At 30.9% G+C, this 17,972-nt stretch overlaps 1 protein-coding gene across 1 annotated transcript; it reads right to left on the bottom strand.

Moving 5' to 3' along the window:
* Window positions 1–4,059: 4,059 nt before the first annotated feature.
* On the bottom strand, window positions 4,060–5,751 carry LOC145745751 (uncharacterized). Its single transcript, XM_082563906.1, has 5 exons — window positions 5,274–5,751; window positions 5,043–5,080; window positions 4,736–4,848; window positions 4,500–4,631; window positions 4,060–4,362 (listed from the first exon to the last, which is right to left on the bottom strand). Exons 1-5 carry the CDS (start codon window positions 5,727–5,729, stop codon window positions 4,283–4,285), a joined length of 819 nt encoding a protein of 272 aa, XP_082420032.1. The 5' UTR covers window positions 5,730–5,751; the 3' UTR covers window positions 4,060–4,282.
* Between the last annotated feature and the right edge of the window lie 12,221 nt (window positions 5,752–17,972).

The following is a 17,972-nucleotide window of genomic DNA, read 5'->3' as shown; positions in this document are numbered from 1 at the left end:
ACAAACCGAACTGCAACTATTGGTTCGGATACGAAAATGGAAGAGCAACTTCGTCTTAATGAAAAAGAAGCCGAAGTTAAAAAGTTTAACACAAGGGCTGATCAAATGAACCAATCTGGTGAAAGTGAAACCTGACCAAAATCACTTAAATCAGTCCAAAAATAACTCAAACATGGAACTGATTTTCGGTTTTATTTAAAGTATGACGACAAGCATCCGCTAGGGCTTATCGTTACCAAAAAAAGTGATCAACAAATTTGATGGTTCACCGTTGAAGTTTCATGCCTTTTTTCGTAAGTTTAACACTCTCATCTTGGCAATAAAGCTCTTAATACAGCATCGTAAGAAGGACTTTTAGGTAAATAATAATATAACTGAAATTACATAATTTTTTAATACTGTTGTTTAAATAAATTGTTTAAAAATTTTCACAATTTTGTGAATTGTAATTAGTTTATTGTCACGCAATTTTAACTAACATATCACAACATGGCTTTAACCATGTCTGATTTAAAAAAATAAAACCAATCATCTGATTTCTTGTGACGTCACAATTCATGCGCATTGCAATAATCAGAAGTCGCACTTTACGTTAGAATTCGTTAGAGTTTTTTTTCGTTAGAATTCGTTAGAGTTTTTCTTTACGTTAGAGTTTTTTTTTCATAGGTTAAAGGTAAGTTAGAGAACACAGAGACAAAAGGCGAGTAAGTGCGGCAATGTTTTATATTGAACTTTTATATCCATTAATAATAAATAACAAAATTATTTTTACCTTTTTTCCACATTTTCAACTCGTGCCTTTCTTTTAACATTTTTTGGTCCTTTTCGGCATTTTCTTGCATTATCTCCATCTCGGTCTTATGTTTTTTAGCATTTTGTTCTTCAAAAAAACATAACATTGATATGTTTATACTTATATTTTTCTTTCCTTTTTTGTTATCTTTTCTCTATTTAAACTTTAGTTTAACATTTGATTATAATATAAAAAAAAATAAAAAAACTTTTTATTTACTTATTTCAAATTCGTGTCTTTCTTTTTTCATCTGTAGTTCGTTTTCCTTTTTCTTTTTTTTCCATTCTTGCTCCTCGTCTTTTCTTGTCACGTCTCCAAGATTCCATTTCTCTTTCATATTCATCGTTATTAGATGGGGTAGGTCGCCCATCGCTGGTTCCTAACGATTGCTCTAACATTAAAAAATAATACAAATAAAATATACAACTTACCAAGTTAATATAAAATGTTAGCTTTAAATTTTTTTTATAAAATATATTGACTGTTTAAAATTTTAAAAATTGTTAAGTTGAAATGTAGTAAGTTTTAATAGGTAAATAGCCCTTTTTTATCTTTACTAAAGTTACCTAACTAGGAAATTAAAAAATACTATAGCCAACCTTGTGATGAATCTGCCCCCCTTTTCTGGTATGTTATATTAACAGGTCCTAAAGTAACAGATTTAAAACCATAAATTTAAAAGTTATATTTAGATGGCTAAATATTTATTCTAAAAATATTTAACTTGTTACCTGTGCTATCTATAGTCATGTCTGAATGCCTGCAATGTAACAATTATAATACCTTATAATATTTTTGGATTATTTACTTCTTTAAAAAAGATTCATGTTTTTTATTGCTATTAACTGTTTCCTTTTAACTGGTTTTAAACATATTAATTAATGCGACCTCCTCACCTTTCTTCCATATTAATGATTTTAAACAATTGAAGCTGTTGTATATTAACGTTTCCACCAGCAGGTGTTCCTGAAATTTTCTAAACAACGTAGGTAAAAGTAATTAAAACCCAGATTTTGGGGGCGTTTGCAAGGTATAAAATACCTTAAAAGTCGAGACTGACAAGATGTTTGTCTAATATATGCTCAAACTAAAGCAATTACTCTGGTATCGTGATACAAAAGTTAAAAGCGCTAACAAGGTTTTGTGTTTAATATCAAAAAATTTAGTAGAACAATGTTACATTAACAATTTTACAAAGGTTTTGTGTTTAATGTCAAAACATTTAGTAGAACAATTTTACATGTTTACTAATGTGGTTATGCATCGGGTTGAGGTTTAAGCCTCATCAATTCATATTTTAAGAATTACCTGATAAAATTGTTGTATTTTTCGTTCCGCATTGGCTTTCAAATCATTAAGTTCCTGACGTGTCATATATCGAATAGAAAATTTGTCTATTTTTTCAATTTCTTTAAAATAAACACTCGTTTCCTTTAAGTATGCATTTATCTCGGCCAGTAGTTGCCCAGAAAGATAAGCCTCTGTAATTTTGTTAACCTCCTTTTGTGTAGCAACTATCACTTTTACAAGTAAAGACCCGTTTTCAATGCTATACAACTCTGCGTTGTACTTTTTAAATGCTAAAATTATATTTTGTATAAAGTCTTTGGCTCGATCGGGGCTCAATAAAAGATGTTTTTGGTCCCCCTGATCCCTTTTCTTTGCAGCAAAAATCTCATTTCCAGTTAGCTTGAACGATCCAAAATATAGAGGCATAGAAGTTCTTCAAAATTAAAATAAATATTTAAGAATATTTTAATAAAATAGAAAATATGCATGTTATGGATTGTTTTATTTTTAATATTTAAGGCTGTTTTGAATCAAACAAAAATATGTAATTTAATTTTGTTTTAAAAACAAATTTGACATACATATTTTCCCTTGGTTTTCCATTATCACCACTAACATTTTCAGAGGGGTTCTGTTAAAAAATAAAATACATAAACTTCGGAAATACTTTGCTAGGAAGGTACACAGTTTTTAATACTATTGTTTCCTAAATTATTTTAATGTTATTGTTAAGTTATTTACTTTAATATAACTTAGAGAAGTATTTTTAGTTTAAAATAACAAACTTTAAGTGTCTCCATAAATAAATCAAATTCTTTTTTGCCAGCATTTCGTTCTTGATTAAGATTTTCCTCAGACACTTCTTTGATCTTAAACTCTTCTGTTTGCTCTACAGAGTCAAGTTGTATTCCACTTTGTTTTATTTTATTGTTGAGATCTTCAAGCAACTTCCCAGAATCATATCGGGTTTGAAGATCACCGACACTAATGTGCCCAAAGAAATTTGGAAAGAACCTGACCAAAATCACTTAAATCTATCCACAACTCAAACATGGAACCGGTTTTGGTTTTATTTAAAGTATGACGAGCATCCGCTAAGGCTTATCGTTACCAAAAAAGTGATCAAAAAATTTGATGGTTCACCGTTGAATTTTCACGAGTTTAGCACTCATATTGGTATCTTAGTTAAGTTATCTTATTGATTTTTGTGTTGGCGAAGCTCGAATTGCCATAGAACCATGCAGGCGCATGGATTCCAAACAAGGTTTTCGTTTGGCCAATGATATTCTTTACCGAAGATTTGGTGTGGAGCATAAAGTTACTGCTGCACACATTAAAAAGTACTTATGGACCCTATATTAAGGCTAATAATCTTCCAGCGTAAGAAGAACGTTTTGATATATAATATTACGAATGAAATTACATAATTACTTTAATACTGTTGTTTAAATAAATTGCTAAATATTTTCACAATTTTGTGAATTGTAATTAGTTAATTGTCACGCCTTTTTTATTAACAAATCACAACACGGCTTCAGCAATTAATCATCTGATTTCTTGTGACGTCACAATTCTTGCGCCTTGCAGTAATCAAAAGTCACGTTTTCGTTTGAATTCTAGAACATTATTTATAACAATTTGAAACTGATATCGTTGTCAAGATTTTACTAATTACCCTAAGTAGAATTGTATATCATATTTTATACATAACATTTTTTGAAATTGCATATTTCTAAGGTTTTTGAAATATTAAAAACTAGCATTTGTAATAAATTAATATTTAAAAAAATCTACCAACAACACTACGTCTAAATAAAAGGTTTTATAGGGTTACGTTAAGACCTAACTAAATAGAAAAGTTTAAATAAAGTCGCGCTATAGAACAATTTTATGGTCCACCAAATTCTTAAAATAGTAATTTGGAATTTACGCAGTATTCAAATTTCAAAGCCTGTTTATCTCTTGGTTGTTTTTAATAAAGAATTGTCAGTAAATTAAATTGATTTTATTACCTTTAATATATGTTGTTCTTCCATTTAAAGCGATTATAGAAACATGCATAACTACGAACAAAAATATAATCTACCGCAAGTGGTTACAAGTTATTATTAAACAGTTGTAATGCAAATAAAAGATAGTTATTAGTGATATATTGAAATAATAAATTTTTAACCGAAGATATCTAATTTTCCATTAGTTTTATTTGATTCCTTTTTCTATTTCTGCTTTTTGTAATCGCATAATCTTCAGTTCCAGATTAAGCTTTTCAATATTTTTCTCTTTGTAAAAAAATTTATTTAAATTAAAATAATATTTAAAGATGTTTTAATTATTTACGGGTAGTAGTTCAAATTAGTAAAGCTTAGTTGAACGCTTAATTTTAATTAATAAGATATAGAAAAAACGATTTTTTAACCTTTTTTCTCCATTTCCAAATGGGACATATGGTCGTCCTCCATGTAGCTAGTTTTTTTGTTTTTTATTTCTAGTTCGGCTATTTGCAATCGCAATATCTTCAGCTCCAGATCGAGCTTTTCATTAATTTTTTCTTAGTAAAAAACGCATTTAAGTTGTCTTATATAACCGCAGATTGGGTAAGGTTTGGCTATACACATAATTTTAATAGATAAAAAAGGAAAACTTTATATTTACTCTTTTCTTGCATTTCCAGTGCGTGCATTTCCATTTTCATCGATCGTTCATCGTTTTCTCTCCTTTTTTTCCATTCATGCTCCTCGTTTTTTCTTTCTTCGTCTCCTTTTAAACTAAATATATATTTAAATAATTAATTTATTTACCATTTTTACAATTAATTTGGCTATACATTTAATTAGCTATATATTACAAAAATAGTTGGAGATACTTGTTTTAATAATATACTGGTATAACTTTTTTTTGGAAATTGTAATAAATCTAAAAGTTATGTAATTCTTTCAATTTTAAACAACAACTAATATACCTGGTACTTTTTGGATGTAAGTCTTGAAATTTTTCTTCCTAAATTAAATTACTTTTAATTGGTTAAATAATAAACCTAAATAAATAGATGGGTTTGGTGACAATGCCACAATATACCAAAAAGTTTCAATGTAAACATTATTATTTATGACATGTTTTTGCGTTTTGTAATATTAATAATAGTTAAATTAGTTCTAATTTTTAAATAACGCTTATCTTTTAATACACTTACTATAATTTGATCATATGCGACTGTTTCCATAAATAAATCAAATTCTTTCTTGCCAGCTTTTCGTTCTTGGTTAAGATCTTCTTCGGACATTTCTATGATCTTAAATTCTTCTGTTTGCTCTACAGAGTCAAACTGAATTCCACTTTGTTTTATTTCATTGTTGAGGTCTTTAAGCAACTGTCCAGAATCATATCGAGTTTGAAGATCATCTTGTGCCTCTGTAGAGCAAGCCCATACCTCTACACATATAGATCCTTTTTTAATGTGGTGAATAAAATCATCCTGATTATTCTCAAAAGTATTTTTTAGTCTTTGGCTTAAAGATGCTCTCTGCGCGTCACTCAGTGATGATAAGCCGATACTCCCAGCAACTCCTCCACTAACAATAGTTGCTGATCTTCCGCTTGCCTCAAGTATAAATTTTCCACATGCTACTCTTATCATACTTGCTGCCATTTTTTACCCACCGTTTTCCTAAACCTTAGATAAGTTGATTAAAATTAATTTTACATTTTTGTTAATTATTAGATAACGTTGTGTTTATTATTTAAAAAATTCTATTCCGTTTTTAAAAATAAACATGTTAAGTTTTTTTTACTACCCCAATAAAAGTGTAATTTTAATTTAAATCAACTGCATAACTTTAGCAGATATTAAAATATAGTCCTGACTTATCTATACCTTGTTTCCCTTGGATAAGAACTAACAGTTGGGTAGTTTTTAGTTGTTTAAGTTCAAATCAGCACTATATTTTTTTATATTAATCACTTTTTTTTTTTACAGATGTGTTTAAAAACATTGGTTTACGACTTTGTTGGTTTCAAATTACAAACTTACTTGATTTAACAAAAAAGAAAAAGGTAGAATTACCTTTAACATCTTCAATATTGTAAAATACAAAACAACTCTAACTTTACAAGTTTAAGCGTCAGTATAGGCTAAGGACAATTTTCTAAAACTTTTATTTTAAAATCTTGTAATTAAATTAAGTTTAAAATATTCTACGTAACCCTTTTTTAAACATTAAGTTGTTTAAATTTTTATTTTTAAATTTAATAATAATTTTTAGATGATATAAAGTATGTTTTACGCTTTTTTAAATTTAAATTTTTTTAGTTTTTTATTTATGTTTAACCTGTTTAAACAAAACGCATTTTTGTCTACAGGCTTTATTTTTACGTCTTAAACTAAATTTTGGCCTTAAACCGACAAAAATAAAAACATTTAACCAATTTTTTGCACTTTATCTTTATGTATCTTTTAGTTCTGTGATACGAACCCACCTTAATTTGCTTAAAAGATAATTATTTTAAAATTCTTTATGCTAAATGATTTTAAATCACGATTTCGATCACTTTTGAGTTAATAGTGCTGCGTGAATAAATTTAAAGTTGAAAATATTTTAATCTGTATATAAGTTGAAAATATTTTAATCTGTATATACATTTACTATTCTGCATGCAGTACAAATATTTTAGAACAACATATACGAAAATATAGATTTAAAATTGTGTGTGAGTAGTATAAAAATATTTAAAATATTTTTACAATTTAACTTGCGTAATTTTGTTACTTTATTTTAATATATTGTTATAAACAATTATCTATTTTTTTATTTTATTGTGTGCTTCATTTTGTGTATTGCGAGGTATGGTGTCGGTACATCCTACGCAGCACAGCGCTTTGGCTTTTAATTTCTATACGGCCTTAGGTCTCTTTATGTCTTATTATGTTAAGGTTAAAGTGTAGTTGTTTAATGTGTGTGTTAAAATGGTTTATTTAGTTAAATTTACAAGTAGTTAATGTCAGCTTATTAATCTTTTTAATTGTTCGTATAGTTTATTTTACTATTTAGTTTCTTTATACTAACTAATGTTTTCCATTTAAATAAGGTTATGGGTACACACTTTAAAAATTATAATTAAACCTTATTTAATTGTTACTCAACGTGAAACTCAAAACGTAACTTGAATCCTATTTAGAAGATTAGCTTAATAAAGTAGTTTAGTGATCTGTTCTGAATTATTTTCTTGTGCCGAGAATTCAGCGTTGGTTAGATATTTTTGTTAACGCATTTTTAAGTCTGTCCTGATTATTAGGCCTCTAAAAGTACCCTTATTCAATTGCCAATCACCAAGGACTGCACAAGTAAAGTCGAGTTAGGCTTTTTCTTATTGTCACTAAACGGTGAAGCAAGTTTAACTCTTTATACATTTTTTTTTAAAGTGAGTGCTTATTGTTATAAGCATACCTTTTTATCGGTAATACTGTTTATTGTCTTAACAGCCCCCACATCCATTTTTAAACTGTTTCCTTTTTGGTATAAGCGCATTTTACTTGGAGTGTCTGCTCATTGTTGTAAGCAGCATCTACTTTTATTTCTTAGGGTTACTGTTGGTTGTTAAAACATATATTTCGTTAGGTGCCTGCTTATTGTTGTAAGCCGCACCTATTTTATTTTTTTCTGTATATACTTACAGGTTTATATTTTTTCTAAATACTATTGCTTATATAATATAGTTTGAAGCGTAGTTTGTGCCTTTGAATGTTTATTGTGATAAACAGTTCGAATCTTACTTGAGATTATTACTTGCCTAGAAGATAATCTACTTTCTTGGGTTACTATAACCCTTTTCAACTTTTCTTAAAATTTTGCTTTCCTTAAACCATGTCCTACGTACAAACTTCCTTAAAACGCCCTTTAATATTGTAATAACCGAGTACAAAGTTCTTAATATTAATTCACAATTTTACAATATTTAACAGTTTATTAATTTAGTCACGGTAAACCTTATTCAAATAGAATTACATTAATATTTACATAAACAATCACACAATTAATCTAAAGCAACCTTAAATCTCTCGTCAACCTTTAACTAACATAAGAAGTGGCGGTAAGCTAAAAGGGGAAGTGACGTAAGGGTAAAGGCGTCAGACCAGAAAGATAACGGCGAGGATAATAAAACACAGTACGTTACAATGCCCCTTCCCCGATAACAGTATTCTCCGAATACGATTCTAGCATACACAGAAAATCACAAAAACAGTATTTACAACTAAAAATTTACACGATAAATGAAATTGTTAACAATATCTTAATGGGCGGCGAATAAAACGTCCACCACGAGAATGTGAAGGCATATTTGTTTCTGGGTCAGATATATCAGATTCGTATAAATTAATAATATTATTATCACTTTGGTCAAACACATTATTACTATTATTGTTATTATTATTATGATAATTTTCATTAGAAATATCAGAATTAAACCAATTGGGCAAGTTTTGGCCACTGTAACGCCACAACTTGTTGCGATTTACCACTTTTGGTTTGTTTTTACGAGATTTTTGTATACGATACACTAAGTCATTTATACGTTTTGTAATGACAAACGGTCCTTTCCATGGCAGGGACAGTTTTGGACTCTTTCCCTTTTTTCTTTGAGGGCAAAAAAGCCACACAGCCTGACCCACCCCAAAAATGTCTTTAGCCGAATTCCGATCGTAGTATTTTTTCATTCGTTTTCCTGTAAAGTTAAGCCTTTTTCTTGCAAACTCATGTACATTATCCAATGTTTTTTGGTTCATCTTTACGTAATCAATCGGTGAATATGTTGTTTTCTCAGGGCGACCAAACAAAAAGTCTGTCGGTAAGTTCATTTCTCGGCCAAACATAATCATGGCCGGGGTTAATTCAGTGCTGTCCTGCACTGCGGTTCGATAAGCCATCAAAAGGTAAGGTAGTTGTAGATCCCAGTCTTGTTGATTTTCGTTTATAAACATCGACAATTGTGCTAATATAGTTCTGTTAAACCTTTCGACCATACCATCGCTTTGTGGGTAATATGGTGTAGTACGGGTTTTTGTTATATCAAATGTTTTTAAAATCTCTTTAAACAAATGAGATTCAAAATTTGAACCCTGGTCTGTAAACAGTTCGCATGGTACACCAAATCTTGTGAACAGTTGTTCTATTAAAGTTTTTGCCACTGTTCTTGGTTTGGTACTGGGTATGCTTCTGGCCATTTGCTAAAATAGTCCATGGCAATTATCATGTATTTATTTCCAGAACTTGATGTTGGTAAAGGACCAAGTACGTCAATTGCTATTCTTTCAAACGGATATCCTACGTTGTATAGCTTTAGTGGTGCTCTTAGTTTTGTAGCGGGACCTTTTCTTGCCGCACATTTGTCGCAGGCTTTGCAAAATATAGCTACATCCGTCCTGCATACCAATGGTACTGTGACCTAATTTTCTCCAATGTTTTTTTCAACCCAAAGTGTCCTGCGGCAACTTGTCCATGCATGCGTTTGATGATTTGTTGCTAAAAAGGTTTTGGGACAATAATTTGATGTTTTATTATGAGACCATCACCTTGTTCCCATTTGCGGAACAAAACATCGTTTTGAATAACTAACGAATCCCATTGTAAGTAGTAATACTTTGCCGCTTGACTGAGTGGTGCAATCTCATCCCAGTCAGGTCGATTTTTTCCTGAATGAAGGCAGCTTGCAATTGTTTTTGTATCAGGGTCTAATAATTGAGCTTCATTTAGTTGTTGCGGAGACAAAAGGAAAACATCCGTTGTTGCGTTTATTATTTTTACATCCACAGTTTTTTCATTTTTATTTAAACCAGGCACTTTTTTACAATATTTACAATTTCGGTTACATGGCCATCTTGAAAGCGCGTCGGCGTTGTTGTGTTTTAATCCTTTTCTGTACACAATCTCAAAGTCGTATTCATTTAAACGTTCAATCCATCTTGCCATTTGGCCCTCTGGTTTACGAAAGTTCAAAAGCCAACTTAACGAGCCATGGTCGCTTCGAATTTTAATTTTTCGTCCGTATATATAATAACGAAAGTGTTCCACTGCATCCACAATAGCAAGAAGTTCCTTCCGTGTGGTACAATAATTTTTTTCTGCGCTAGACAATGATTTGGTAAAATATTCAATTACGTGTTCTAGGCCATCTTCCTGTCGTTGTGACAGGACAGCTCCTATTGCATAATTGCTAGCGTCTGCATCAATAATAAATTGTCCTGTTTCATTTGCAAATTTTAAAACTGGTGCTTCAGTTAATGCCCTTTTTAGAGATTGAAACGATTTTTCACAGTCGGCACTCCAATTAAAGCGAACATCTTTTCCCAATAAACGGTGCAAAGGCTGTGCCATATAAGCAAAATTACGTATAAACTTTCGGTAATATGAACAGTCCCAAAAAACTTTGTAGCTCCTTAAGTTTACTTGGTGTCGGCCATTCTTGAATTGCTTTATTTTTTCTTGTGATGTCTTAATTCCATCTTCAGTAATTACATGTCCTAAGTATTCGACTGATTTTGCAAAAAGTTTACATTTCGAGGCATTAAGTAGCAAGTTTGCATCGATTAATCGTTGAAACACTTCTTCCATATTTAGGCACAATTTGTCAAAAGTTTCTGCGTGGACAAGTACATCGTCTAAAAATACTAAGCATTTTTTGTTTGAAATCCCAGACAACACCCGATCCATTAACCTTTCAAATGTACTAGGGCTACCACACAAACCAAAAGGCATAACATTAAAGTGAAACAACCCTTTACCAGATGAAAAGGCGGTTTTTTCTTTATCTTTCGGATCTACTAAAACTCTACTAAACCTTAATGCAATCTAAAAGTGTGTCAATTCTTGGCAGTGGGTAGGCATCTTTTTTAGTAATTGCATTTAGTTTTCTGTAGTCGACACAAAAGCGTTTTGAGCCATCTTTCTTTTTTACCAAAACTACAGGCGAACACCATGGGCTATAAGACGGAGATATTATTTTATCTTTAAGCATTTCTTCTATTAATTTATCCATTTCTTGTTGTTGACTTATTGGCAACCTCCGAGGTCGTTGTTTAATAGGCATTGCGTCGCCAGTTACATTGTGTGGGTTTCAAGTTTATTTTTGCTCACGTAATAAGGTCTTTTGTGGCATCGTCATCTTGAAATATGCCTTCTAATTGTTCGTTTCTAGGTGATGGGGCTAACTGTAGTTGTGCATCAACTTTTTGAACATAATTTAATTTAATTTCTTCAGTCGCAGTTTTCAGCAAGCTTGCATTAGCATCAATGGTAAACTTGAATTTGTTTAAAAAATCCAGGCCTAAAATACCATCTTCTTCGATTTTGCATATCAAAGTTTGATGTTTGTACATAGTTTTTCCTAAAATAAAGTTCAATTCACACGTACCATCAACAGCGATTCTATTATTTCCCACCCCTCTCAAAGTAATGGGTGTCGGACAAAAACGGTTTTGATTATGGTGCTTGAATATTTTTCTGCTTATAATTGTTACGTCGGCTCCTGTATCAATCAACATAGAAATGTGTAAATGGCCATAAATAACTTTACAATATAAACCATTAAGATGACCTGATAAAGTTAAGCCGACGTTTCTAGAGGCACCTTTAAATCTAACCGAACGAGGCCTCAGTTGTTTGGTTATTGATAGTTTTCCGGCCCGGGACGATTATAGTTTCTATTTCGTTGTGGTCTGTTATAGTTAGGATAACGGTTTCTATTAGGCATTTTAAATTGCTCCGTCAAGTCTACAAAAGCTTGACTCATTTTTTCCAATTTACTTGCTACAGATACATCCGACTTGGGCGTTGGTCGCATTCGCTGTTCGCACTGGCCTTATTTGACGATTATTTTGCTCTTCTTCAAGACGCATTGCCCAATCCAAAGCTTCATCTAAGGAACGCGGATCTTTTAGCCTTAAGCCTGAAATAATAGAGGGGTAGTCTTTAAGGGCATGAGAAAACAGTTCACCTTGACGGTTTCCAATTCGGATTCTTTTGATTGTTCGTATACCTTACAGCGTCGTGCCATCGAGTTTATATCTTCGGAAAGGTCAACAAGACTTTCATTATGCCGTCAGCTTGTTTTTAACTACAATAAATTGTCGTCTTTTTTCAGGGTCCAGGCTCGTTATAACGCTTGAGGCGGAATCTTTTAAATGAAGAGCAAGTTGCGTGCCTTTGGTATATTGCGACCACTGATTGTATTCTGCCGCAATCTCAAATCGAGCCAAAAAATCTCCAACAGAACCTTTACCATCGAATCGATCAAGGGTTACAGGCAATACCTTTTCTTTATTTGGAGTACCATTTGGTAAGGCAAATCTTACCCTTGTTGGCGTCAGAAGTTCAATGTTTTCATTTAGTTCTTCTTGATTAGCCCGGGTTGAACTCATGAAGTCTTTGACCTTGGTATCAGCGTCTTCTTTAATATTTATCAATTTTTGTGAAACTTCCCTTTCACTTGCATTAAACGTTTCGTATTGCTCAAATTTCATTTTTAGATCATTTATTGCAGCCACTGTTGTTTTTTGAGCTTTTTCAATATTGCTGTAAAGGCTCACACATTTTTGTTGCATCGACGTTACCGCGGCATTTAGCTGTTGTTGCATCTCAACCCTGATTTCGGTAACTCGGTGGTTGACTGTTTCTTCTAGTTCTCTTATTAGTAATGTTTCCATATCCATTTTCCCAATTTTCAGGTAGTGGGGTTTTAATAAAAACCTCGTTTTCCGAATCAGACATTCTGGATCTCGGCAGGACCTCCAATGTAATAACCGAGTACAAAGTTCTTAATATTAATTCACAATTTCACAATATTTAACAGTTTATTAATTTAGTCACGGTAAACCTTATTCAAATAGAATCACATTAATATTTACATAAACAATCACACAATTAATCTAAAGCAACGTTAAATCTCTCGTCAACCTTTAACTAACATAAGAAGTGGCGGTAAGCTAAAAGGGGAAGTGACGTAAGGGTAAAGGCGTCAGACCAGAAAGATAACGGCGAGGATAATAAAACACAGTACGTTACAATATGGCCTCTGTCAATTCAACGACAGCTAGCACAAGGGCTAGACGTGCGACTGATTTAAAAATGGTTGACTTTGAAAAGATAAGAACTGCAACAACAAACCGAACTGCAACTATTGGTTCGGAGACGTAAATAGAAAAAAGCAACTTCGTCTTAATGAAAAAGAAGCCAAAGTTAAAAAAATCAACACAAGGGCTGATCAAATGAGCAAATCTGGTGAAAGTGAAACCTGACCAAAATCACTTAAATCAATCCACAAATAACTCAAACATGGAACCGATTTTTGGTTTTATTTAAAGTATGACGACAAGCATTCGCTAGGGCTTTTTTTTACCAAAAAAAGTGATCAACAAATTTGATGGTTCACCGTTGAATTTTCATGACTTTTTTGTGAGTTTAACACTCATATTGGCAATAAAGCTCTTAACACAGCATCTAAGTTAAGTTATCATATGAATTTCTGTGTTGCCGAAGCTCGAATTGCCATAGAACCATGCAGGCGTATGGGGCCCGAACAAGGTTTTTGTTTGGCCAATGATATTCTTTACCGAAGATTTGGTGTGGAGCATAAAGTTACTGCTGCACACATTAAAAAGTACTTATGGACCCTATATTGAGGCTAATGATCTTCCAGCGTAAAAAGGACTTTTAGATATATAATATTATAAATGAAATTACATATTTACTTTAATACTGTTGTTTAAATAAATTGTTAAAAATTTTCACAATTTTGTGAATTGTAATTAGTTAATTGTCACGCTATTTTAACTAACAAATCACAACATGGCTTTAACCATAAATCATCTGAATTTTGTGACGTCACGATTCTTGCGCATTGCAATAATCAGAAGTCACACGTTAGAATTCTAGAACATTTTTTATAACAATTTGAAACTGATATCGTTGTCAAGATTTTACTAATTACCCTAAGTAGAATTGTATATCATATTTTATACATAACATTTTTTGAAATTGCATATTTCTAAGGTTTTTGAAATATTAAAAACTAGCATTTGTAATAAATTAATATTTAAAAAAATCTACCAACAACACTACGTCTAAATAAAAGGTTTTATAGGGTTACGTTAAGACCTAACTAAATAGAAAAGTTTAAATAGAGTCGCGCTTTAGAACAATTTTATGGTCCACCAAATTCTTAAAATAGCAATTTGGAATTTACGCAGTATTCAAAATTTAAAGCCTGTTCATCTCTCGTTTGTTTTTAATAAAAAATTGTCAGTAAATCAAATTGATTTTATTTCTTTATTACCTTTAATATATGTTGTTCTTTCCATTTAAAGCGATTATAGAAATATGCATAACTACGAACAAAAATATAGTCTACTGCAAGTGGTTACAAGTTATTAATAAACAGTTGTAATGCAAATAAAAGATAGTTATTAGTGATATATTGGAATAATTAATTTTTAACCGAAGATATTTAATTTTCCATTAGTTTTATTTGATTCCTTTTTTCATTTCTGCTATTTGTAATCGCAGAATCTCCAGCTCCAGATTAAGCTTTTCAATATTTTTCTCTTTGTAAAAAAATTTATTTAAGTTAAAATAATATTCAAAGATGTTTTTATTACTGACGGGTAGTAGTTCAAATTAGTAAAGCTTAGTTAAACGCTTAATTTTAATTAATAAGATATAGAAAAAACGATTTTTTTAACCTTTTTCCTCCATTTCCAAATGGGACATATGGTCGTCCGACATGTAGTGTTTAGTTTTTCCTTTTATTTCTAGTTCGGCTATTTGCAATTGCAATATCTTCATCTCCAGATCGAGCTTTTCAATACTTTTTTCTTAGTAAAAAATGCATTTAGGTTGGCCTATATAACCGCAGATTGGGTAAGGTTTGGTTATACACATAATTTTAATAGATAAAAAAGGAAAACTTTATATTTACTCTTTTCTTGCATATCCAGTGCGTACCATTCCATTCTCATCGATCGTTCTTCGTTTTCTCTCCTTTTTTTCCATTCATGCTCCTCCCTTTTTCTTTCTTCGTTTCCTTTTAAACTAAATATATATTTAAATAATTAATTTATTTACCATTTTTACAATTAATTTTCTATACATTTAATTAGCTATATATTACAAAAATAATTGGTGATACTTGTTTAATAATATACTGGTATAACTTTTTTTTGGAAATTGTTATATATGTAAAAGTTATATAATTCTTGCAATTTTAAACAACAATTAATATACCTGGTATTTCTTGGATGTAAGTCTTGAAATTTTTCTTTCTAAATTAAATTACTTTTAATTAGTTAAATAATAAACCTAAATAAATAGATGGGTTTGGTGACAATGCCACAATATACCAAAAAGTCTTTATGTAAACATTATTATTTATGACATGTTTTTGCGTTTTGTAATATTAATAATAGTTGAATTAGTTCTAATTTTTAAATAACGTTTATCTTTTAATACACTTACTATTGTTTGATCATATGCGACTGTTTCCATAAATAAATCAAATTCTTTCTTGCCAGCTTTTCGTTCTTGGTTAAGATCTTCTTCGGACATTTCTATGATCTTAAACTCTTCTGTTTGCTCTACAGAGTCAAACTGTATTCCACTTTGTTTTATTTCATTGTTGAGGTCTTTAAGCAACTGTCCAGAATTATATCGAGTTTGAAGATCATCTTGTGCCTCTGTAGAGCAAGCCCATACCTCTACACACAACGATCCTTTTTTGATGTGGCGAATAAAAACATCTTTACTCGTTTCAACGGTATTTTTTAGTCCTTGGCTTAAAGATGTTCTCTGCTCGTCACTCAGTGATGATGAGACAATAGCAGTAGCACCTCCTCCACTAATAATAGTTGCTGACGTTCCACTTGCCATAAGTTTAAATTTTCCAAAGGCTACTCTTATCATATTTGCTGCCATTTTACTCTTCTTTTTTTATTCGTTTTTTAACAATAAATTGACTTTTATTTTTTAATAATAAATCAGATTAAGCTTGATTTATACTGTGTAAAAAAATAATTGAGTTTTTGTATTTCAAAATATACAGATTTACGCTTTTTAGAATTTTAAGTTTAACGTACGGTGAACACTGCACGTAAAAATTCACGTTAAGTTGTATTTAAAGTTTTGTTTAAACACTTAAAAATGTTGGCATTTTTGTGTTTAATTTGTAATCACCTTTACTGTACTTTACAAACCCAGTCTTAAATATCAACATTTAACAAATTTAAAGTATTTGATTTGCATAAGTAATCATTCTAGATCAATATATTTTTAATGGTCAAATACAAAATATAGTTCTCTTATTTAATAAAACAATCATTTAAATATAAAAACAAACAAAAATTAAATTAAAAATAAAATTTTTTATTACAGACAATATTGATTGTTAGTCTACAATCATCTTATTAATGCTTACTGTAACTTAACATTTTTAAGTGAAGACTATTTATTTATATAACTTAAATTTAACTTCGCCCTTCATAAAAGTTTTTTTATAATATTTATAAATCAAAACTGAAAAAACAAAACTCTAAGTATATTTTTGTAACACTGGAGGTCCTGTCGAGATCTGATTATGTCGGATGCAGATAGTTTAAACTCATCAGGTGTAATATCGTTTAAACCTCACAAGAAATGAAGGGAAGAAATCGAATTTATTGATAAGGCAGAATGTTAAGTCCATTTATATGAAAACTGATTTATATTTTCTCATTAATTTTAAATACAATTTCACACTCGGTTGGACACCATTAGCCGCTATTGTGCGCTTCTTTTGGATCGCCTTATCGCCTGGTCATTTCAAGTTTTTCCTTTTTTTCCAGCGTTCTTAGTCACGTGATTTGTGTTTCGCCTTTTTTGTCTTTATTTGTATCGTAACTTGGAATAATTTTGGAATTCTACTTTTAGTACGTCATATATTTAGAATACGATTCGCCCTGTTCTAACAATTCATAAATGGTCTTTAGTTAGTTTTTGTTAAAAGTAATATTGATTTGTAAGTGTTAAGCCAGTATTGTTTTTTGTTAATTGTTTTTCTTGTGTACTGAATATTGAATACATTGTAGAGTATTTCAATTGTTGTATCAGTCGAGTTAGACAGTTGAAATTCTGGGCCCATTATCGGTATTATTTTTATATTAACTGAGATCAATCTGTGATCAAGGGGCGTATTTTATTCTCCGATCAACCTATTGTTGGTCACGTGGGGTATAGTTAGACAAACCCTACACAGAAGTTGATAAAATTGGACAGCGTCTCCGCGATGAATTTCAAGTCTAAAAAGCAGATATCACAAGTAAGACGAAAAATGCACCAAGCTTTAGACCATGCTGTGATTGGTATGGAGCAAAAATATGAGACGCTGGAAATTAACGTACAAAACTTCAGCTTGTCTACTATAAGATCAATTAACGACCTAAGAGAGAAATTGGCCGAATATACAGTAGTTGCGGATTCCACCATCGCTGATGAAATAAATGAAATAAAAGAAAAAGTAGAGGTTAGGTCAAAAGAATTTGTAGATAAGTCGCAATCGCAACAACAACTTATTTCCGATTAACTAAACAAGCGGATTGAAGAAAAAGAGTTAATTCAACCTAATGTTTAAACACCAATGGGTACAAACAAAAATATTGGCGAGGTTAAGGTTGAGATGTTTGACGGCAAAAGATCTTACAAAGACTTTATGGCTAAGTTTAGAGTGCGTCGTAGAAATGAAAGTTTGGTAAATTTGGCAGAGGATATTAATTCATTGGTTTGACGGTGCCGAGTGTACGACGACGCAAAAGAATATGTTTTGGAGGCACTTAAAGTAAACGTGTTTATAAATGCTTTAAGGGAAAACTGGGATA

The sequence above is a fragment of the Corella eumyota genome, chromosome 3 (assembly GCF_963082875.1).
Source record: "Corella eumyota chromosome 3, kaCorEumy4.1, whole genome shotgun sequence".
Lineage (NCBI taxonomy): Eukaryota > Metazoa > Chordata > Ascidiacea > Phlebobranchia > Corellidae > Corella > Corella eumyota.
Note: the sequence above shows the minus strand (reverse complement) of the source record. Positions and strands in the feature narration are given on the sequence as shown.